Source organism: Oncorhynchus tshawytscha, linkage group LG11 (assembly GCF_018296145.1).
Source record: "Oncorhynchus tshawytscha isolate Ot180627B linkage group LG11, Otsh_v2.0, whole genome shotgun sequence".
Classification (NCBI taxonomy): Eukaryota; Metazoa; Chordata; class Actinopteri; order Salmoniformes; family Salmonidae; genus Oncorhynchus; species Oncorhynchus tshawytscha.
Window position 1 is genome coordinate 1,496,855 of NC_056439.1, and position 23,437 is coordinate 1,520,291.

The 23,437-nt window shown below is 41.7% G+C and overlaps 1 protein-coding gene across 2 annotated transcripts in view; it reads left to right on the forward strand.

Annotated features, from left to right (window-relative positions):
* Positions 1-23,437, forward strand: part of LOC112261286 (rho GTPase-activating protein 10) — a 72,860-nt gene that overhangs the window by 34,788 nt on the left and 14,635 nt on the right. For both annotated transcript variants that reach the window (XM_024436542.2, XM_024436541.2), the window contains exons 4-19: positions 2,349-2,420; positions 2,864-2,965; positions 4,393-4,503; positions 5,373-5,477; positions 6,497-6,626; positions 6,716-6,822; positions 7,079-7,173; positions 8,168-8,249; positions 8,388-8,430; positions 8,546-8,614; positions 9,731-9,805; positions 12,005-12,089; positions 14,652-14,710; positions 16,809-16,914; positions 18,579-18,738; positions 21,701-21,833. In XM_024436542.2, coding sequence (XP_024292310.1) covers positions 2,349-2,420; positions 2,864-2,965; positions 4,393-4,503; positions 5,373-5,477; positions 6,497-6,626; positions 6,716-6,822; positions 7,079-7,173; positions 8,168-8,249; positions 8,388-8,430; positions 8,546-8,614; positions 9,731-9,805; positions 12,005-12,089; positions 14,652-14,710; positions 16,809-16,914; positions 18,579-18,738; positions 21,701-21,833 — 1,534 coding nt within the window. The remainder of the gene's footprint in view (positions 1-2,348; positions 2,421-2,863; positions 2,966-4,392; positions 4,504-5,372; positions 5,478-6,496; positions 6,627-6,715; positions 6,823-7,078; positions 7,174-8,167; positions 8,250-8,387; positions 8,431-8,545; positions 8,615-9,730; positions 9,806-12,004; positions 12,090-14,651; positions 14,711-16,808; positions 16,915-18,578; positions 18,739-21,700; positions 21,834-23,437) is intronic.

Sequence of the window (23,437 nt, forward strand, 5' to 3'; positions counted from 1 at the left end):
CAATTGCAAACGTAATAAAATGGTGGTCCGATAGTCCAGGATTATGAGGAAAAACATTAAGATCCACAACCATTTATTCCATGGGACAAAACTAGGTCCAGCGTATGACTGTGACAGTGAGTGGGTCCAGAGACATGTTGGACGAAACCCACTGAGTCGATGATGGCTCCGAAAGCCTTTTGTAGTGGGTCTGTGGACTTTTCCATGTGAATATTAAAGTCACCAAAGATTAGAATATTATCCGCTATGACTACAAGGTCCAATAGGAATTCAGGGAACTCGGTGAGGAACGCTGTATATGGCCCAGGAGGCCTGTAAACAGTAGCTATAAAAAGTGATTGAGTAGGCTGCATAGATTTCATGACTAGAAGCTCAAAAGATGAAAATGTCTTTTTTAAAAATGAAATACAAATGGTATAGAGGGAAATAGTCCTATAATAACTACAACTTAAAACAATTTACCTGGGACTATTGAAGACCCATGTTAAAAGGAACCACCAGCTTTCATATGTTCTCATGTTCTGAGCAAGGAACTGAAACGTTAGCTTTCTTACATAGCACATATTGCACTTTTACTTTCTTCTCCAACTTTGTTTTTGCATTATTTAAACCAAATTGAACATGTTTCATTATCTACTTGAGGCTAAATTGATTTTATTGAACTATTATATTAAGTTAAAATAAGTGTTCATTCAGTATGGTTGTAATTGTCATTATTACAAATAAGTAAAAATCGGCCGATTTTTAAATCGGTATGGTTTTTATTGGTCCTCCAATAATCGCTATGGACGTTGAAAAATCATCTGTCGACCTCTAGTGTAGATAAAGTGGAGGAGATTTATTAAAGAAGAGACAACTTGAGAGATGGATTGTGTGTGCAATTCGGAGGGTGAATGGGCAAGACAAAATATTTAAGTGCCTTTGAACTGGAAATGGCAGTAGGTGACAGGCGTACCAGTTTGTTAAGAACAGCAACGCTGCTGTTTTAAAATTTAAAAAATTATAACGCTCAACAGTTTCCCCGTCTGTATCAAGAATGGTCCACCACCCAAAGGACATCCAGCCAACTTGAGACAACTGCAAGAAGCATTGTCAACATGAGCCAGCATCCCTGTGGAACGCTTTGGACACCTTGTAGAGTCCATGCCCCAATGAATTGAGGCTGTTCTGAGTGAAAGGTGCATCTCAATATTAGGAACGTGTTCCTAATGTGTTTACCCTCCGTAGAGTTCAGTGAGTAGTGTACATTAGTGTATTCAACTCTTGTTCTCTGCTATGTACTGTACTCTACTGTGCTGTCCACACTTCTGAACCCAACTCTGATTAGTGACTACTATGATTTTCCATTTGTGCCAATTCAATTGTAGATACTCTGTTACCGATTTTGATAATGGAATTTCAAGTTATTGCTCATATTTCATAAACAATTGATAGGTCTACCTTATGACTTCTGAACCTTCATTATCCTCCCTCATGAGGGAGAGATTTGAAAGATATGCGAGGCAAAGTTTCTTAAACTTACAGAAGGCAGAGTTATTTCTCCAATATGTGTTGATATTAGATGGCAGGGGTCTTTACTTTAATTCAACATTATACTGTTTTGATGTATTTCTAATACCTTAAGAAAACCAGAAATCAAAACCTTTGCTTAATCAACATTTTTTTTGGATGGGAAAATGGTTGACCAAACTATATATGCCTTGATTTCAACAACAAAAAATATACAACTCTCTAGCTTTGATTTGACACCAAATTTGACATGCTCCTTTGAGCTTCACATGTTGGTGCTCATGGGTCCTTTTACATGGACGTGACCCCCAGCAACAGGACCTTTAGCAGAGAGGGGGGTAGGTATGATTCAGAGAGGGGGAGTTATGGCACGGCGAGTGATCAATAGGACCGCGCTGTTGATTTCCAGCTGTCATGTGACTGGAACTAGTGTACTTGAATATGTTGTGGATGCTTGTAAAAAGATATATACAACAACAGGCAACTTTCACTGACTATGCTGTCATTAACCCTCTGCAAGTATTGTGACCTTTGGCTTGCCATTGGAATGTTATGTCAAATCGGACGGTGCTTATTTGTCATTTTTCACTAACTGCTGGGCTACCTGCCGCTTCCTAGGCTGGGTTTACACTCAAACGGTCCTCTTGGCAATACGTCACTGATTCTTCCGTAAAGATAGAAATTCTGGCATGCACTGAAATCTCCATGATGAGCTTGTGGAGCCTCTACAGAGAATGCCAAGTAGAGTATAAGTCCAGCGTAACACTGTACCTGTGAATAAATGAAACACTTTTGTGGCATGTCCTAATATGGTCATGTCTTATCTCTTGCTCTCTCAGATGAGGAATATTACAGAAACGCTAATGAAACCGCTGGAGAAGTTCAGAAAAGAGCAACTGGGCTCAGCCAAGGTACTCTATCATATGCCACTGCTTAATTCAGTCTACTTTGTTAATGAGCTCATACAAGCACAATCCTGTGTACTCTGAACACATCTATAAAGTAATACCCTTTTCTCAACACTGAGCCAAACCAAGCTGTACTGCCCTGGCCTGGTTGTGCATCCACCATAGTTGCAGAAACCATGCTGGAAAGAGGAATGTGAAATGAAAATATCAGAGCCAGATAAGTACATTTTGGGTCAGCACAGTAATGTGAAAAGGGTATTAGACAGTATCTTTTATCAAAATCCCCTTTTAATTGTAATGTGTACCTCTTGATATCATGTTCTGAACATTCCTTTGGTCAGTGAAACTAATGCAATATTAAGATGACGTTTGTCCTGCTCACTTCTCTCATCTCTCTCTCACCATGCTCTTTCTCAATCTGTTCCTCTATGCTATGCCCTTTTAAGGCGGAAAGGAAGAAGTATGAGAAGGAAACTGAGAAGTACTACAGCTCCTTGGAAAAGCTTTTGAACATGTCAGCAAAGAAGAAGGAACCGCAGCTACAGGAGGTACTTTGTTTAATACTTTTACCCTTGCTCTCGTGCGTATATTTACGGAAAATGGAAAACCGGCCAAAAAGACGGGCCCCAACATCTTCCCAACCCCAAAATGGCTGGAAAGAATATTTGCTTAGGGAGAAGTTCCTGAATCCTGACCCATAGGATGCCTCTCAAATAGCACCCTATTCCCTGTATAACGCACTACTTTTGACCAGAGACCTATACACGGTAGGGGATAGGGTGACATCTTGGCTCATCTCTGTAGCGCTGAAGTGTGTGGAGCGGTGTGAGTGTCCACAGGCCTAGGGTTAGAGTACGGAGTGAGTTTCTCTTTCCTGCTCTGAAAGGGAAGTCATGTTCAGTGTTTCTGTATCAGCCACCAAGGTCGTACCTCTGAGGCAGTAGCTTTTGGAGCGCCTCAAGACATCCTGAGATTGCAGATACAGTATCAAGCTTTACAGACCTAGTGTGGATTATATTGGGGTTGGTAATGGAAAAACAAACCTTTTTTGGTTATCATTGTAGTTTATATGCATTTCACTGTGAAGGCTTGTGGAGCTATCCTTTGTGTAAGGATATACTAAACTTACCATATAGTACCTTACACAATCTAGTACCAGACTGCATGTCTATGTAATATAACCTAAACTCCCCTTCACTTAACAAATTATTTTGTATCCGATAGATTGCCCTTGTGGGAACTCTTCTGTTCCCTCACTGACTCTTGTGGGGTATTCAATGAGATTAAACTTTCTGAACATTTCAGGTAGAAATGTGAAGAGAGCTGACACAATTCCAAATTATACCGGAGAGCCAATCTGTTATATGCATTACATTTCTGTGTTACCCTCCTAAACAGACCCCAGGGTTCTGTGTTTGGAACAGAGATTGTAATCAGGGCACAGTAGAATATAAATATATATATGAGTGTCCATAGCCGCGAGGCACCGTCTAAACTCAACTAATCTGATGTCATACTGTACACTCGTCATGTGACGGGCCCGAAGCACAGGCCCGACCTATGGCACTCAGGGGAAAAACTACCAGCCGCTAATGGAAACTGATGCACTGGATTGAATACAATAACATATTGAACATCCTACAGTAAAGGGGTAAATAACATTGAATACTGGGATGTTGTGAAGGTCCAGTCAACAAACCATATAGCCTAATCAATTAGCTTATTAGTCGACCAAACGATACTCGCCAGTTGATTGGTCGCTTTTTTGGGGGGGCTGTCATACACCACATGTCATCAGTGTCTTAGCCCTTCAGACTTTCTCATAGCTCATACTTTCTCGGTCTGTCTGGGACTCTGTCTGAATCAAGTACAGCTGAAGCTAGGCTGTGTTCTCCATCTCTCTGTGTACACCTGACTGTACTGTATAATAACGCTGACATTTTCTCGCGTTCTCTCTCTGTCCTCTGTTGTGCAGGCGGACAGCCAGGTGGAGACCATTAGACAGCACTTCCAGGAGGAGTCTCTGGACTACGTGTGCAAACTGCAGGAGATCCAGGAGAGGAAGAAGTTTGACTGTGTGGAGCCAGTGAGTGAGAAAATAAATAATCACACACTCTCTACACCAGGTGGACAAAACATTAACTGCTTCCTAATATTGTTTGCACAGCCCACAGTTGTCAAGTTGGCTGGATGTGCTTTGGGTGGTGGACCATTGTTGATACACACAGGAAACTGTTGAGCGTGTGAAATGCGCTAGCGTTGTAGTTCGACACAAACTACAGCTATACCCCATTCAAAGGCACTTCAGTCTTTTCTCTTGTCCATTCACCCTCTGAATTGCACACATACACAATCCATGTCTCGAGCCTTTAATCGGTCCCCGGATCTTCATCTGCACTGATTTTAAAGTGGCTCTAACATGTGACCTCCATAAGTGATCAAAGGTTCACCTGGTCAGTGTCATGTTCATGTTTTGTACACTCTGTCTGTTGTACTCTCAATGTGCCTTAAAGGAAATATTCACCCATTTTATTGTTACATTGTATTTGTACATCTGAGTGATTTTTAAAAAGCTGTTCAGCGTTCAAGCAGGCAGAAACACAGCCGGTATGACGAGTTTTGCATCATGACATTTGGAGCCAATGAGTGAACGAACTGCTGGCGATTGCACCTTTAGTACTTGTCTAGCCTGGTCAGCAGTTCTCTTTTACAGTGCTCATTAACTTAGTGCTCATAAAGTAGTGTACACTACAGTTAGTGTTTTATATAGGTTCCCGAGCAGTCAAATGAAGTGTTTATAAACCAGCCCTGAAAGTGAGTGTAAAAAATCAGATGAAAGTCTTCATTCCCTGTAAACCTGAGAAACAATGTGAAAAGTGTTGACGGACCCAGGTTATAATGCATTAAAGTAAATGTAATTTATACACTCGTGTCCCATGTTCTTTCTCTCCCCAGATGCTGGCGTTCTTTCAGACAGTGTTCACCTTCTACCACCAGGGATTTGAGCTGGCCAATGACTTTAACCACTACAAGAAAGCCTTACAGATCAATATACAAAATGTGAGATCTTATTCATCATCCAGGTCTTATTAGATTTCTATTTAAAGATGGAATCCCCCATAAGGGGAAACGGCGCCACTGTCTGCCCCCAGCACCTTTGTTGTTTTTGTTCAACATTTCTGCAGTGCAGATTCGGCTATTCTATCGAGCATGCAATGATATCTGGTGGGAGGGGTGTTTTGCAGTAACTTTTGTTGTAATAGCCCAGTCTGACATGTTTTTTTTTTTTTACCATTAAGGATTACATTTTCAACCACATAGTACAAGGATGTCAGTATACTGTATGAAACAAAGTGGTGTAAATATAGGTAGGTATGTGGCATGTGTCTGTGAGCAAGGCACGTCACCTTAATTGTTCCTGTAAATCTCTCTGGATAAAAGTGTCTGCTAAATGACAAACATTTTAAATGAGGTGATCATTTCCATCAATTTTAGAATTATAATAAGTTTTTGTCCTAGAGGGACATGTCTTGTACACAGAGTATTGCTCTAAATACTATAGATTACACACTCATCACAAAAACTGTACATACACCCCATGTTATACATATCCTACATTTGAATGTTGCCTCATATATCTATAAAGTTGATCTGCTTCTAGTGAGACTTTCCCGAGGTGCTTTTTTTTTTTTTTTTTTTTTTGACTCACTCACACTTGTTAATGGTGTTTGGGTTAGTCTTAGTGTTTTGATTGTTCTTTGACCCCAAGCTTTCACTCACACTCCAAAGGGAGCTCTGCAGAATTTCTTTTCCAGTGGCTTTGCATTGTGTGATTGACCCCTGCATGACCATTTTAGCTAGAGTCACAAGGGGTGTCTTCCTTCCTTGGGTGTCTCCCTGTAGTCAATGTCCTACATTGTGAAACTTGACAAAAAAACAAACAATTAACCTTCATTTAAGGTTAGGGTTAAGTATAAGATTAGAGGAGTAGACAAGGTTGGGGTTCATTTTCATATCAGTTTGGAGAGAAGTTGCTTTGCCGCTTGACCCGATAGTAACAAGACACCCCCCCCATATAGACACGGAGTCGGTTTGAGGGTACGCGGGTGGAGGTGTTTGAGCTGATGAAGAGGATAAGGGAGGTTCCCCAGGAGTACAGACAGACCAGCCCCATCAGCAGCGAAGGATACCTCTACGTCCAGGAGAAACGTAAGGATAGAGGAATGACGCGTGTGTCCAAGAGGGGAGGGCAGTTTAAACTGGCTGTGTTCCAATGAAATGTGTGTTCTCGTCCCCAGGGCCCCCTCCTTTTGGTTCCAGTTGGGTGAAGCGTTACTGCACGTTTGTGAAGGAACAGAAAATCCTACACATGGTCACATTTGACCACAGGTCAGGAGGAAAGATGGTGAGTCGTGACCCATACAATCAAAGACAGGTTTTTGGAAGCTATACAGAGTATGGTCCAAGTAGCACATCAAATGATTGATTATTCAATGTGTGTATCCATCCCTATTCCAATACATCTATGAAGTCATAATTTGTCAAATCGACAATTACCATTGAAACCCGCATTAAAAGTGCAGTCTGTAGTCATTTTATAAGGAACAACTCTCTTTTTTGCCATCAGAACAGGCTCTCTGAACAGTGATTCTCTCCCTCAGGGCGAGACTGAGTCGGTCACCCTCAAGTCTTGTGTCCGCAAAACCACAGACATGCTGGACAGGCGGTTCTGTCTCGATATAGAAATCACAGACCGGTATGTCGTCGCATTACACTTTTCAATCACTTCAGTCATGTGTTTTCTGTGGTAAGACAAACTTTCCACAACCACCTGTTAAAGTATCTCGTCTCATCTAGGAAATAAGTGGGATTTTTAGATGGATTCCCCTCAAGATCACCAGAAGTCATTGACTCATACATTTAGTACATAAACCAGCGGGGGGTTGGTCAGTACCATGTGGGGTGGGAGAGGGGGCGAGGTCTATGCCATTAGACCTGGAAAATGTGATTACATTGCCACACTTGTAGCTTATTCATGCACTGTTGGCAGCCTTCCCAAATACACAGTAACACCACCCATTTAACAGTTCTGCTTGAAGCCTTCGCTCCACACAGGTCCTGTGTACAGTAGAGCTGAGAGAGCTGCTCTCTCTAGCCTAACACAGGATTGGGTTGGAGAGGATTTGTCATGGAAGATGGCCCCTCCACATAGCTGAGAGGATTCTCTATGCTCCTCTGCTACACTTGGTTGCGATAGATATGGCTCTTTATGTCACACTGCTGAACCAAACTGCTATTCTGTCTGGGGTATTATTAGCAACCGCAACCCCCAAGCTTAGAGGGTTTGAAATGTGTGTTGCACTCCCGGAACCTGCTTGTCAGCCTGCAGATGTAAGGTAGTTGGTGTCTGAGTGCAACAGGTTAGGGTTAGCCTGATGTGGTAGCCTATTATAAAAACTAGGGTAAATGAAGGTCAGGTACTCCTGTAATTTTGCTATTTAAGAGCCCAGCCCCTCTGGCACATTTTAGGCCTGATTCTAGATCAATCTTAGACACATGAATTGACTTAGTAGTAATAGTAGTTTGTTGGAGGCCCAGTCTGACAGAGAATTAGATGAGATTGACTGTACTTTACAATCACCACGGGTGAAATTAGTTTGTCATACAGCCGCCATAATTAAAAACGGAACAAACCCTCACACCATTTAAAAAATAAAAATAAATAATTGTGCGTTGTGTTCTGTTCCCAGACCGGGAACGGTCCTCACGGTCCAGTCGCTGTCAGAAGATGACCACAAGTTCTGGATTCACGCCATGGGTGGGAAAGAACCAGTGAGTAACCACATCTACACACTCTCCTGAAATTCTATGAAAGTGGTACATTAATGCCAACAAGTCTTTTTTGGTTTGTGGTGACCTTTTGGATATCAAATGATCTGTGGAAAGCTACATATAATTTATTTTTTACAGGCTGGGCAGTACTTGGGTAAAACCTATTCAAAAGAACGTGGAAGTAAGTATACAATGATTTAGAAGCCCTTGATCTCAATCATTTCTGTGATAATGTAATCTCTGTGATAATTCAAATGACTTTTGAATAATTTAAATAACTTGTCATGACTCTGCAGTCGATGCACAGCTAGATGACGTAGGATTGTCATTTGTGAAGAATGCCATCAACGCCATTGAGACGAGAGGTAAGACGATGCATGATGACAATGGAAGGCCTAGGCAATTTAAAGCCTACAGAAGTGTACTTTGAGGTTAGCTGACTGGCTAGAGCAGGGGTGGCCATTCATTTTGTCTCTGTGGGGGGGATCGGAGTTTCAAATTTCAGGCGAGGGCTGCGCATTTCTTTTCCGGACTGATTTTATGTTAAAAGCAATTTATGGCCACAAACGTGATATACATACTTTCTATGTAACAGATTTATATTTTCAAATAATAAATCTGTTACATAGAAAGTATGTATATCACGTTTGTGGTTCAAGAGTGGCAAATGGTTGTGCTAGTTTTGTTTTTTTACTCAAACCTCCCTCGTTACGAAGTTTGGCCACACCTGGGGTAGAGCGGTAAAAGAGGGTTTTGTGAAATGTTGTGATGTCTCCCTTTTAACACATGAGGGCAGGCTTGGACCAATATCCAGTCATATCTTGTGCTGTGGCCACTGTTCATAGTTTACAGGTAGTGGGGCAACATATACACGGAGTGTACAAAACATTAAGAATACCTTCTTAATATTGAGTTGCACCCCCTTTTGCCCTCAGAAAGCCTCAATTCGTTGAGGCATGGACTCTACAAGGTGTCGAAAGCATTCGACAGGGATGCTGACCGATGTGGACTCCATTGCTTCCCACAGTTGTCAAGTTGGCTGGTGGACCATTCTTGATAGAGGAAATTGTTGAGTGTGAGAAACCCAGCAGTGTTGCAGTTCTTGACACACACAAACGGTGCGCCTGGCACCTACTACCATACCCCATTCAAAGGCACTATTTTGTCTTGCCCATTCACCCTCTGAATGGCACACATACACAATCCATGTCTCAATTGTCTCCAGGCTTAAAAATCCTTTAACATTTCTCCTCCCCTTCATCTATACTGATTGAAGTGGATTTAACAAGTGACATCAATAAGGGATCATAGCTTTCACCTGGTCAGTCGGTCATGGAAAGAGCAGGTGTCCTTAATATTTTGTACACTCAGTGAAGAAGCCCGTCTTTTGATTTGAGAAACTGTATTTACAAATTTGATCCATTCATCCTCTTATGATTGTTTGTGCTATTAAGAGCCATGTAAACTGTGTCTGTTGACAGGTATCAATGACCAGGGCCTGTACAGAGTGGTGGGGGTCAGCTCCAAAGTCCAGAAGCTCCTTAGCCTAATGATCGGTAAGACATGCTCATTTAGCACCCTTTAAAGTAACTGTCCAGTGAAAATCACTTAAGTTAATATTCTGTTAACTCATACCCAAATGATGCTGTTGACTTATCCTATACTCATATTTGAGGCTAAAGCATACATTTGAGGAAAAAACACTTTTAAAATCCCACCTCAAACTTGTATCTCCAACAAAAAAGTTCTGCTATTTTGTCAATGTCATCCTGTGTAGGATTAGCTGGCCAATCGGTCTGCTCGCATTAATGTTTTTAACGACCGGTATACGCCCACACCATTCTGTTGCGGTGTGACCACACCATTCCAACAAAAGCTGCTTTAAAAAAAAAAAAACATACTTAATTATATTTTGGGGATGGGAGGAAAACGATTTCACTCATATTGTAATTAATTAAAGGTCATATTTCATAAAAATCTGGAACCTCTGGACAGTTAAATTAATACAGTAGGCATTGTGCACCCTGTCTGATCTACTTTAGTAGTATTCCGAGTAATGGTTTCCTGGGACTTAGACGACGATGTAAGCCTGAGTGCAACAAGTGCTGCTGGTTCGGCATTGGCATTCATGCCTGAGAGGACCCCTTCCTGCCTGCACCCGGCCGTCCTTGCAGGGACTTCACTTGAGTCGCTCAGCGGGAGCTGAACATTTGATTTCCTCGCCCCCCTCTAAATGTTATTTCTTGCTCTCTTTCTCCTACTTTCTACCCGTCATACTAATGTTCTTTTATCCCCTCATATTTCTTTATCCTCTACCCCCTTTTTTCACGACTGCCCTCTCTAGACACCATCTGTGTCTCGTCGGCTGTGTGTTCTGAATCTGAATGGTAACAAACCCAGTCTGCCACCAGGCTGTCCCGGAGCCCACTCCAAACTTTCCACCTGAACCTGCCGACTCATACTTCACAGCCCATTGGCACACTGTCTGCTGGTGCAGACTGGGTTCAGTTAGTATCGGTTTTCTTTCAAATACCATATGGACACAGGTAACTCGGGTAGTTGAGATTTAGGTCACCAGTCATTTATTTTTGTTACGCTGTCTTCATCATGTTTACCATGAAACACAAGCATTTTGCCAACAGCCAAATCAGTGTATGATGTGTGGGTTAACAAAACGCAGCACCGGGCTGAGACCCTGAAGAAAGCCTTTAGATTTACTTCATCCCTCACCTCCTTTCATATCTCACTCACTAACATGGGCAGAGTCCGATCAGTGGGGGGGGGGGCGTGGTTACAGTTAGTCGTGACCAGATCGCCACCCTGCGCGTAGTTGACAATTCACTGGACCAGATGTAGGGAAACACTCCAGTACAATGGAGGGGTTAGAACGAGGCCAAAACAGCAGAAGTGAATCACATCATTTTCCCACTGTGCTCACAAATCTCTGACAGTGGATTGACAGAACTCCTAAAGCTTAGCATAGAGAATGGCTATTTTACAGCTGGGAATTTCACTGCTGGGAATAGAGGTAAAAGGACTTGGATACTACTAGTGTAGTCAGTCATGTCCAAATACATCTGTTAGAGAACTATGTGGGTTAGTTCATATTGATGTGTGCATTACAGTAGCTAAAAGACACACACACACCACTCTCCCACCATCTGTAGCTGTGTACACACACATTTGGCTGTTGGCCTTCTAGGAAAACATTTGGTCCAGCCTGTTGATGTTGGACAGGCCACTGTTCTGTGGGTAAATAAACACAGCCCTGGTTTTAGTACTGAAGGGAATACAGTCAAATGAAGTACATAAATGGCCCGGAGCAGCAACCTACCTCCCACCAAGTCTAACCCCTTGGAGACCTCCTGGTGACCTGGGGCTTGGCCTCGCACCAACCTCTGACTCAAACACACTCAACTAAGGTGGATTATTCATCAGGTCAGACCAGTATAGTTAAGCCTGGCTCGGTCCAGTTTGACTCAGTAGTGTGAGAAGACTATACTTTAAGCCAGTCAGCAATCGCCACTGGGCAGAACTGCTCCTCAAGACTACTGCATTGCTTTTATCCACATAAGACACATTTGACTTTATTTATATTTGAGCTTCTTTGCAGCCATTCACTTCACCATAGGGTTAAGTTACAATAGACTAGTTGACTTACCCTGAGCCTAAACTTGTTTTGTATCATGGGAATTGGAGTGTACTCTACTAAAGTAAAAAGTATTGGTGCTTTGTATAATTTGTTGATATTGCAGATGAGAAGAGTAACGATGTGGATCTGTCTACGTGTGAGGACTGGGATGTGAAAACAATCACCAGCACGCTAAAGCTGTATTTGAGGTAAGGATCCTTTTGTGAATCAATCACTCGTAGTCAGCTACATAATCGCTAGGTTATGTATTCATGTCGGCTATTATGTCTTATTAGCAAGCTGTGGAGACTTTATGATAACTGTTCGTCATTGTCTGAGTTTGAAGTTATTCTACTCCGGGGGTAGAAGCATAAAATCACTTCCTGGAACTCCTGCAATGCAACAGGACATTCACATTGCCGCATAGACATCAATGCATTTAAATTCAGACACATAATCAATCCACTTCATCAACCAACCCCGTCTCTCTGACTTCATTATTCCCAGTCACTGTGTGTTCTAAGAAATCCGTTGTTGACCTAAAACTTAATTGGTAGGGAGTCTTGGCCACTTTCTAGGAAGAAGAGCTGCATCCCTGGCTTCAGGTAGTTTATCATCCATCTTTGAATGTATTGATTAGGTGACCAGGTGAAAAACAAAATGGTGGCCTGTGGCAGGTATTTTAACTATAATTTACCGCCACACACAACCAAGCAGTGATATGAATACATTAACTTGATAGGGATTTTAGTGTCATTGTTTCTCCTCTGATCAAATCAATCACTCAAAATAGGTTGGATGCCACATATTAAAGGAATCCTGTTTTTTTTTGTTCAAAGATGAGTCAATCGATTGTATAGATTAAGTTATTGCTTGCTTTTTCAAATAGCAATTCATTTAACTGATAGTCCTAGATTTGAAATAAAAACACTATCTGCAAGGTAACTAGTTAAATGTACCCTAAAAGCTAAGCCAAAGTTCTGTTAGCTAACAAACTCTCACTGCATATTCTGACACCAATGCAATTACGGTGTCCAACGGAAACTAATAAGTGATATTTGCACTCTAGTACTACATAAACTGAAGATGTTAGAGGTTTGGTTCGTTATGGAGCGATTTACTGAATAAAATTATAGCCAACTTATCGTTAACCTTGGCCAGTCTGTTACACTTTCTTCTGCACTTGTTTTGGAATTACTTCATTACGCTTGTTCAGTCCTCCATGTGCTGTAAAAGGTTTAGTTATCAAAATTGACTTATAAAAGATTGGCAAGTTCACCAGTGCAATTGCCATATAGCCTATTAAATAATAAACTTTGAGTGAGCCAAGTCTATTTTTCCATCAATTGAACAACAATAAATAAAGAGGATTTTAGCTGAGTGGTCAATGTAAAAGCATGGGAACTGGAATGGTGTCAGTCTGTCCTCTGATAGGCTAGCAGGTCAGAAGTCACGGCACCTTGTGTTGTGACTGGCCAGATTTTGCTGCCCGCCCGCAACCCTGACAGGAAGTATTTTGATGTTGCTTGCTGTGGGTCATGGGACTAACTCTCTCCCAGGCTGGTCCCAGATCTGTTTGTGAGCTCTTGCCAACTCCTATGCTCGTTGGCCTCCCGAGTGGCGAAGTGGTCTAAGGCATCACTACAGACCCGGGTTCGATCCTGGGTTATATCACAACCGGCCGAGATCAGGAGTCCTATAGGGCAGCGCACAATTGGCCCAGCGTCATCCGGGTTTGGCTGGGGTAGGCCATCATTGTAAATAAGAATTTGTTCTTAACTGACTTGCCTCGTTAAGTAAAGGTTCAATAAAAAATTGCTGTAAATTTGCATGACTGCAGAAATAGATTTGGTCCCAGGCAGCGAACTGCCTTTCTGGTTTATGTCAAGGAGTTTTTCCTGTTTCATAATGAAACCTGACAGTCAGCCAGTGAGATTAGTGTCAGGAAAGTAACCGAAAGGTCGCTAGTTTGAATCCCCGAGCCGACAGGATGGGAAATCTGTCTGTGCCCTTGAGCAAGGCACTTAACCCTAATTTCTCCAGGGTCTATGTTAGTGGCAGACCCTGCCCCATTCTCCAATGGTATCTCGGAGAGTTGGGATATGCAAAAAAACACATTTCCAACTCACCCATGCATATTAATACACTTTTATAAGCACTCACTAAATTATAATTAAGACATTTAGATTGCTACTGAGATATTGCAGCTGTTAATGTGACTGTCATTTATACATTGCACACGTCATATGATAAAATGTGTTACTTTTTTTTTACACAAGCAATCTAACAATCTAGGAAACCATCCAATCATATGATGTAATTAAACTCATCCATTGAGTCAGCTGAAACCTTATTACAGGCTTAAGTCTGCAGTAGAGACAGTAGATTTACTGTAAATCGTCCTGCAGCTCCATCCTCCATCTGTCTTCCTCTGGCCTGCTGCAGAGCCAGAGGGTCAGCCTCTCTCCTCCCCTGCTGCTCTGGTTCCTCAGGGGAGGCTAAGTAGCCTTGGCACAGGGCCTGGTGCAGCACCGTGAAAGGACCTTCAGAACTTGGTTATCTCACTGTGGCATGGTGCGCCATCTAATTCCATCCCGACACGGCCACATTAATCATTGTTGTGTGCAGACCCTATAAAACAGTGCTGCGTCTATTTCTGTCCTGTCCCCCCCCCATTCTTCTGCGCTCTCTTTTGGTCTCCACCTCTTCTACTCGCTCTTCTCACTTTTGCTCTCTTATGCATTCTCTCTTTCTTTCCTGTCTCTCTCTAGGAGTCTTCCTGAGCCACTGATGACCTATGGACTCTACAAAGACTTTATCGCCCCTGCAAGTAAGTTTGGGCCGTCCTCCTCACTCACAATACAGTTCTGCTTAAACCAGATGTAAAACCACTCACAGGAGTGTAGGAGCAGAGCAAAGGAATACTTCTCTATTTTATAAATACTATATTTTATTGCACGTTATCAATGAGTGCAATGCTGTGTGCATGACTAGCGAGTGTTTGAGAAAATTCATTGTCTAAGTGTCCCAGTGTAGTTAGGTTGGTTATGAATCATTTTTATTGTCTCAGTAGTTCTATGGAAAACGGATGCCAGCGTAACTGTTTTTAATGTTTCGCATTTGTAGTCTAAACAAATGCTTGTTTTCCTCTGTAAAAGTGCCCCAGCATGTACCCATAAAGCCTATCATGTGACCGAGAGATGTCTTCATCGCTCACACACGCACACTTTAATTCAACCTTCATCTGCCTTTAAAGTAACCTTTGGTTCTTTGCAATTAAGGTAACTTAAAAAGGAAATGTTACCACCTGTTAAACACTAAATCCTAGTATCCTACACTAATGTCCTCAAATGGCCCAGTGACTTTGAACAGAGAAACATGAAATTTCTCTCCCTATATAATCTTATTCCAATAGCCTTCCTGAAATGTCCTGAGTGATCCCCCTAACATGAATTACCCTCAAGTCCCATAATTGGATCACGATGGAGTGTTTTTATCAGCTGTTTGCAATGCCCTCATAATGCAGGTTACAGAAATGCATTAGCAATAAATATTTTCTGAAAGATGACAGCATCCTTAAGAAGCTTTATTCCCTTATTCAAATTTGTGTCGTTCCCATAGTAATGTGCGGGAGGGGGGTGCACGCCGGCTGTTTCTGTGTGTGGGCAGTAGCCATCAGATGCCTGTGTGGGTGTGTGAGGAAATGTTTAAGGGATGATGTTGTGGGTTTTATCACAACCCTTTTACACGGTAGCTTCTGTAGTATAAAGCTATCTCTCTATAGCCAGCAACAGTAGCCTACATATCCTCTGGCAAAATGCACTCATGTCTAATATCAGCGTCAAACAGGAAGTTTGCCGTTCATCTCATACTCTTTTTATTTGCTGTTAACCCTTTACTGCTTTCTTTTTTAAATATGAAACAACCCATTGTAACCTACACTAGCTGATTTTAAGGCAATGTAAACCGCATCTGTTGTTTTATTGTATGGTAGCTTGTACTGGGCTAAACTGACTTTTGTGCTGTCATTCTGTTACCAAACTTTGCATCTGCACTGTTCTTCAACTACATGTTTTTTTTTTTTTTTTTTTTTTACCTTTTCAGTGAACAATTTCCAAGTCGTCCTTGTGCATTGAGTTGTGGTACTTTGTTTAACTTAGAAATAATCTGGTTTTGTTTGGCGTACATTTTTAAAGTGAGTGAAGAAAAATGGTTGTCTCCACATTCTGTTACCTGCCTTACTGCACCAATATTGACTAGAGCTGCCGAATTTGCACATCATGAGGTGAAAAAAAAACTAAAAGCGGAGTTTCTCTGGAGATTGAAGGGATCTCCAGGGTTAGCCATCCCGGAGTCTAGTAACTTCGACATATTTAAGGTTAACAGTGAGGTGTGGTGGAAGTTTATGCAAAGAGGGCTTTATAGACGAGTGCAATGTACTGTGATAAACTGCGTCCAATGGCTTCAATACAGTGGCAGCTGCATTCATAGACAGTAGTCAATAACCAGAACGTTGACATTACTCATTGGTTTTCTGCTATTTAACAGAAGGCAGGACTTGCTCCTATAGAAATCTTTTTAATTCTCAATTCCTTAACTAACTCATCAACATACATTAAGAACAATAGCTTTTCGTCAATCCAGTTGCGCAGATATTTATAAGTGTGTACGGTCAATGTGGGCTCCATCCAAAGTACATATGCATAATTCATAACTTTTTGATTTGAAAAATAACATGTACTTTGTTTTACCTTCATTAAATACCCATTTGGATTCAACAGGATTTCTGCAGAGCAATAAAGGTGACTCCTACAGCATGGTGCTGGCAACACCTGGGTTGTGGGTTTGATTCCCGCATGGTCCACATAAAATGATGGCACTTCTGTAAGCGGCTGTCAAATAACCTTGTTTGTCCTGTTTTTAAACAGAGGGTGGTAGTCCAGAGTCTCGTAGCCAAGCCATCCACTGCCTGGTCCACAAGCTGCCTGAGAAGAACCGTCTGGTCCTGGGGCTACTGATGAAACACCTGGCTACGTGAGTTAGCAGCCTCTGTCTCGTACTCTTTCTCCACTGTCCTTGTTCCATCCCCCCATCTTTCTCTCTTCTGTGTTTCTGTCTCTCTCCCCATCAATCTTTCCTTTCTCATGTTCTGTTCCAACTAAGTGCAGGCAGAGAACTCCCTCCCCACCCTGTCTTAGAACATCCCAGCACCCTCCACAATAGTAGTCAGACGTTTAAACTTCTTCAACAGTTCTCTTTGCCTTTAATGAAATGGCCCGCTCCCTCCATTTCCCACCTGCTCCTCTGGGTATACCCCTCTCTCCAAACTGGACCGTTAGCTGTTACACAACTCGCCCTTTCAGAGATTAGATAGGATCTGAGATTTCAAAATAATCTTTGCTAACATTACAAGGTTTTACCTCAGCAACTCACTTTTTATTTTTTTACGACAAACTAAATAGTAGTAAATTGAAGATAAGTATATAATCCTTGTTCCCTGAGGCAATCAAAGTCTGGAGGATCTTATTTCTTAGAGAACCTGCCCCAGGGTTCTCAGAGTAGAAGGAAAAAGGCATTTAAGTGCAGCAATTGAAATTGAATTTGGATTATCCAGCATGAAATTCTTCCGACTGGAGTTTATTTTTTATTTTTTAAATTGGCTGCGTGTGTTTTGGCTGTGTGAGCTTGTCCTGCAGGGAGAGAGGCAAGCTGAAATTTCACACCGCTGTCTGAAATGGTTTGAGAGATGTGATAAAGGAAGGTTGTCACTCGGTGACATATTTAGGTCTACAAAGGCTCCCTTTCATGCATTTCAACCATCACTCTGCTGAATGACAATTTGTCATTTTATACATTTTTAAGGAGAATATCTTAACCGGTCTAATATGACTGAACTTAATTTGTCTTAATTTCTTATGAACAACGTACATTTCTTACGATCCAAAATCGTAACAGTTGATTCACTTGATTCGTCTGTTTAAAAAAACCAAATACAGCAACACATGGCACAACGCCTCTCCTGCATGTGACCTACTTGTTGTGTGTATGTACTGACGTATGTGGAACTGATGTGCGTGTAGACTACCTTTCTATTATTTTTAAATGTATGTAAATTGTAGTCTTGTCTGTCTTTTTTGTGTGCAGAGGAACCCAGTAAGACTAGCTTTGGCAATTGGCTTAAGGCTAATGGGAGTCTAACCTCTGCAGTTTTTGGCTACTCTTCAGTCATTCTAAAGTAAAGTGAAAATTCCTGCCCTAGAAAAAAACAACCCAACTTTAGCGTCCACTTACTGTGAATCGGCTGAAATGCAACTGACAAAGTTCAGTTTGAATGAAGGGAAGGTCAATGTTCTTGAACAATCGATGAACTGGGTAATGATGTCAGTAAGAACTCTAGCTACCACCTATGAGGCCAAGCCAGAGATGCTGTTCTAGACACCTCTGACTGACATAACAAGGTGGTAGCAACACCTTCCTTCCTTGGCAAACTGTCAGACAGACGTTAGTAAGCCGTCAGACATGGAGTAATCAGATCTTCAAAGCGAATTAGAATTTTCTAGCTGAATTCTTCAGTATACAGGCCTTCTAAAGTGTATGTATCCCCCTAAGGAAAACATTTTAAACATCAGGGAAAAGCACTCTAAATCCCTTGTCTATGAATTCATGAATTGTTATCCTCCCCTGGTCTCCCCATGCAGTGTGGCGGCCCACAGTAAGTTGAACCTGATGACGGTGGCCAACCTGGGTGTGGTGTTTGGTCCCACCCTGATGAGGCCCCAGGAGGATACTGTGGCTGCCATCATGGACCTCAAGTTCCAGAACATTGTGGTGGAGATCCTCATCGAGCAACACGAGAAGGTAACCGCTGGATTCTTCTCTTGAACAAAACCGACGTCCGAACGCACTCCTGAGCAGTGGTGGAATGTACTCAAGTAAAAACATTTATTTAACCAGGTAGGCAAGTTGAGAACAAGTTCTCATTTTACAATTGCGACCTGGCCAAGATAAAGCAAAGCAGTCCGACACATACAACAGAATTACACATGGAGTAAAACAAACATACAGTAGAAAAATAAGTATATATACGGTGTGAGCAAATGAGGTGAGATAAGGGAGGTAAAGGCAAGCAAAAAAAAGGCCATGGTGGCGAAGTAAATACAATATAGCAAGTGAAACACTGGAATGGTAGATTTGCAGTGGAAGTATGTGCAAGGTAGAGATAGAAATCTTGGGGTGCAAAGGAGCTTAATAAATACAGTAGGGGAAGAGGTAGTTGTTTGGGCTAAATTATAGATGGACTATGTACAGGTGCAGTGAGCTGCTCTGACAGCTGGTGCTTGAAGCTAGTGAGCGAGAAGTGTTTCCCGTTTCAGATTTTTGTAGTGCGTTCCAATCATTTGCAGCAGAGAACTGGAAGGAGAGGCGGCCAAAGGAAGAATTGGTTTTGGGGGTGACCATATATATATATATATATATACCTGCTACTTAAATAGTTTTTGGGGTATCTGTACTTTACTATTGATATTTTTAACAACTTTTACTTTACTACATTCCTTAAGAAAATAATGTAGTTTTTACTCCATACAGTTTCCCCTTGTCAGATGGATGTGAATGTAAAACACTGTACTCGTTACATTTTGAAAGCTTAGCATGACAGAAAAATGGTCCAATTCACGCACTTATCAAGAGAACAACTTTAGGTCATCCATACTGCCTCTCATCTGGCAGACTCAATAAACGCATGTTTGATTTGTAAATTGTCTGTTGGCGTGTGCTCCTGGCTATCCATCATTTGAAAAAAGAAAATGATTAATTCTGGTTTGCTTAATATAAGGAATTTGAATACTTAAGTTACTTTTGATACTTAAGTATATTTTAGCAATTACATTTACTTTTGATACTTAAGTATATTTAAACCCAAATACTTTTACTGAAGTAGTATTTTACAGGGTGACTTTTTTACTTGAGTCATTTTTAAGGCATCGTTACTTTTACTCAAGTATGACAATTGGGTACTTTTTCCACCATTGCTCCTGAGCTTGTCCCCCTGACCACAGTAACATCTATAGACCCATCCTCTAATATTGTTCCTCAAAGCTGCAACCAGAGGAAAGCTTGTCTTAAAGCACTGCTGAGACTTTTCCCCAGTGCTGGCAATGGGATTTTGAGGACATTGCCTAAAATGTCACTCAGAGCAATGTATAAGCATTTCCTCATTTGTAATATTCTTCACGTTTTATGAGTACAGTAAAACTTATTGAAATCCCTGTTTGTCTTTGCCGAGGGCTCGAAGACGAATTAAACTGTAAAGCAGCTTATTGATAAGAAGCATTAAATAGTTTTATCTATGTTTGACATAATGTAGAGATGATCACTGTGCTGACTACAGAACCTGGCTGACATCATTCCGTCTGCCCAGCGGTTGACTTACAAAGCAGGGATTCTCACTTTGCCCCTTTTTTGTGCTTAAAAATGATATCCAGTATGTCATGGTACTCTGACATCTACAAGGGTACATGGAAGGTCCTTTGCCTAGCCTACAGGGTTTAAGTCCCATTTTGAGCCATGCTACAACAGAACTGTAATCTGCTTTTAATTAATGTAAATAGTCATCTGCCTACATCTTATAGAGGGGCTCAATTCCCAGAGCCAAAATAGAAAGGGTTGAGATTAGTATGTGATCTGTATTCTGGCCAGCTATAAGATGCCAAGAGTACACCTAAACTCCAAAACATGGATTCCTCGTCAATTTCGAGCTCCTCTCTTTCTAACAGTCCAAATAGAATGTGCTCAACCACCAAGCAATTAAAGTTTTGGTGAGGAGACACTTCCATATAAATAATGTTCCAGAACTTCACCAGGCACAGCACAATTTGAATGAAGACTTGGTGTCAGAGCCAGAATGTAATACCATTGGACGCTTTAAGAAAAGTAAAGTGCTGAGATGAGAGGTGAGGGAGTTTTGCTGCCAGACAGACAGACATTAGCTTTCCTCTCAGGCCCAGCGCCTCCCTCCCCTCCTCTCTCCTTCCCCCTCTCTCCTTCTTGCCAGACTGTTGATACCCCCAGATGCTAGCAGACAGTGTTTTACATTCACATCCATCTGCAGAGATTGCTGGAACTCTGCTGCTCTCAACCATATCAGATTTCTCTCACACTATCGTCCTTTTTTCTCCCAACTTTTATTTCCTTTTACCTTGCGCTCTTCCCTCCCTCTGATCCTCTCTGCCTAATTTCTTTCAACTCCACATCCTGAAGTTAGTCTGTATGTCAACACATCCACTACGTAAGCCTCCTCCAGATCTACTGTCCGTCAGTGGGTCAGCAGCGCCTAGCCACCTCTGACTCCTGTTCATTAGGCACTAAACGGCGCGAAAACCAAGCGTTTGTCCATTAAACGGTCATTTTTGTTTTCTATTGCAAAAATGTTTTCTGTTGGGTGCTCTAATAAACACGATACTGCTTTCAGCAGCTTCCTTATTCCCTAGACTGGATTTGGTCTTAGTGTTTCGGGGTCTAAGTTTGTTAACCCTGATGTAAGTTGCTAAAGAAAATCCATTGTGTTTTCCTAGTGCGCAATAAGTGAGCAAAGTGCATCTCAACTGTCCCTAGAGATACCCATGCTGCTAGGCTAAAGTGCTTTGCTATCTGACTTGTGTCAAAGATGTGAGCTCTTCAAAACACATTTTACTAAGGTCAAATGAGGACATGCCTCGGCTCAATATGCTCTGTCTTTGCTTTGAGGGAGTAGTTAAACACATTTTGGTTATGCGCACACAGTATCCCCCGCCACTCACACACACGCTTACTCTTGTTTCAGATCTTTGGAGATGTCCCAGGCGCGTCTTCCCCAGGGCTCTCCGCCCCCACCAGGCAGTCCAAGAAACTGTTGTCGGTTCGACAGAACCGACCCCTTGCGGTCTATAACCCAAAGACCGTGGACCTGCAGACGGGTAAGAGACAGAGCCCTAACGTTACATCCTCAGCCAGGCTTGCTGAAAGGTTGAGTTGGAATGAGGGACCCCTACTCTCATGACTCAGGTATTTGACTAAACGATCCCAGTAAAGGTTCCTGTACTATATGAAGCTGGTGTTCCACCTTTGTAAACCTGCACAATAGCTTTTATAGATCATTACTAATATAAAGGGGACAGCTGTTCCAGGCCTCTCCTCCCACACTGCTCTACCAGGAGAGCTTGTTGATTTAGCCTGGTGACTTGACCTGCTGCCCTACTGTAAACCCCAGATCCCCAGCCCCCATCAGCTCCTCCTCCTGGAACATGACCTAAAGGAGGCTGAATCTGCTTATCAGACTGACTCTCCTCCCTTCATATTGCTCCAGGCTTTTACCATTGGGGTATTTTAATACCTGGGATGAAAAATATATAATCCTCTCTTTAACCATATTGTGTTCGGAGTCTGTGGATGATGTTTTTAAAGTGATGTCTAACTACCTGGCGGAGAATGTTTTAATTTTTAAATGTATGTGTAGGCAAATATACCCAGTAGATATGGGCGACTACGCTGAAGGCTGCGTCCACACCTAGATTTTGAATCCATGGAAAACTGATAAGCCAAGGGCTTTTTTCTTTGGGGCTGAAAATGGTTGAAGGAGAACTGAGGGCATCCATAGATTTGTCTATCATTTTTACATATGCAACTGGTGTGTTTAAAAGTTGAAATTAGTCAAACATTTGACGGGCTACAATGGACCGTGAGGAAGGTATGTGTTTCTCATCCATTTTCACCCGTCTTTGTGTGGCCGTAGCTTCAGCCCCTTGAAAGGGAAGTGTATTAACACATTTGCAATGGGGCAACTGTCCAACAGGTATTGGATTTCTGAGGACACTGCAGTTTGGAGTGCCAGGAATATCATATTTTCCTGGATCAAATCATTCACGATCAAGTTTTGTTTTATACCTTACTCCATTTTCTCTCTGTGATGGACATCTTACATTTTTCCAAAACTCCAGTGAAGCAGAACATATACTTTTAACAATATGTTGACAAGTTAGTGAACGATATGACTGCCAGGGTTGCCAGTTCAATCCTGTGTTTAGCTTTTAGCATTAGCCAGGGTTATATTCGTTAGTCATCAAATGGAAGACTACTTGAACTTGTCCAATACTAAACACTTGTTTGTGCTTTCTGTATGAAAGGTTTTGCTACAGTAGCTAGGTTTCCATCCAATTGGAGACAGATTTTCATGCGAATATTGTCACATTGTGTAAAATGATATGCACATTTTCCCACCCGACATGTTTCTATCAAACTGGCTCATTGTGCAGAGAAGGCTGTGCGTGGTTGACGTAGTGGACAAAAAAAAATAGTTTTGCGGTTAAATTCAAATGTACCCCAAACAAATTGTTTCCATTTGAATTTTCAACTCTACTGATGGTTTTGTCACAAACTGTTACGTTATATAGCAGATGTTCCTATTCTGGTCTTATGTACGCTCTAGCCAACAGCTCAGTGCGGATAGGCTAAAAGAGATTATTATTATGGATAAGAACTATTTATTTATTTGTCTAACAGCATTGATCATGTCAGCAGAATA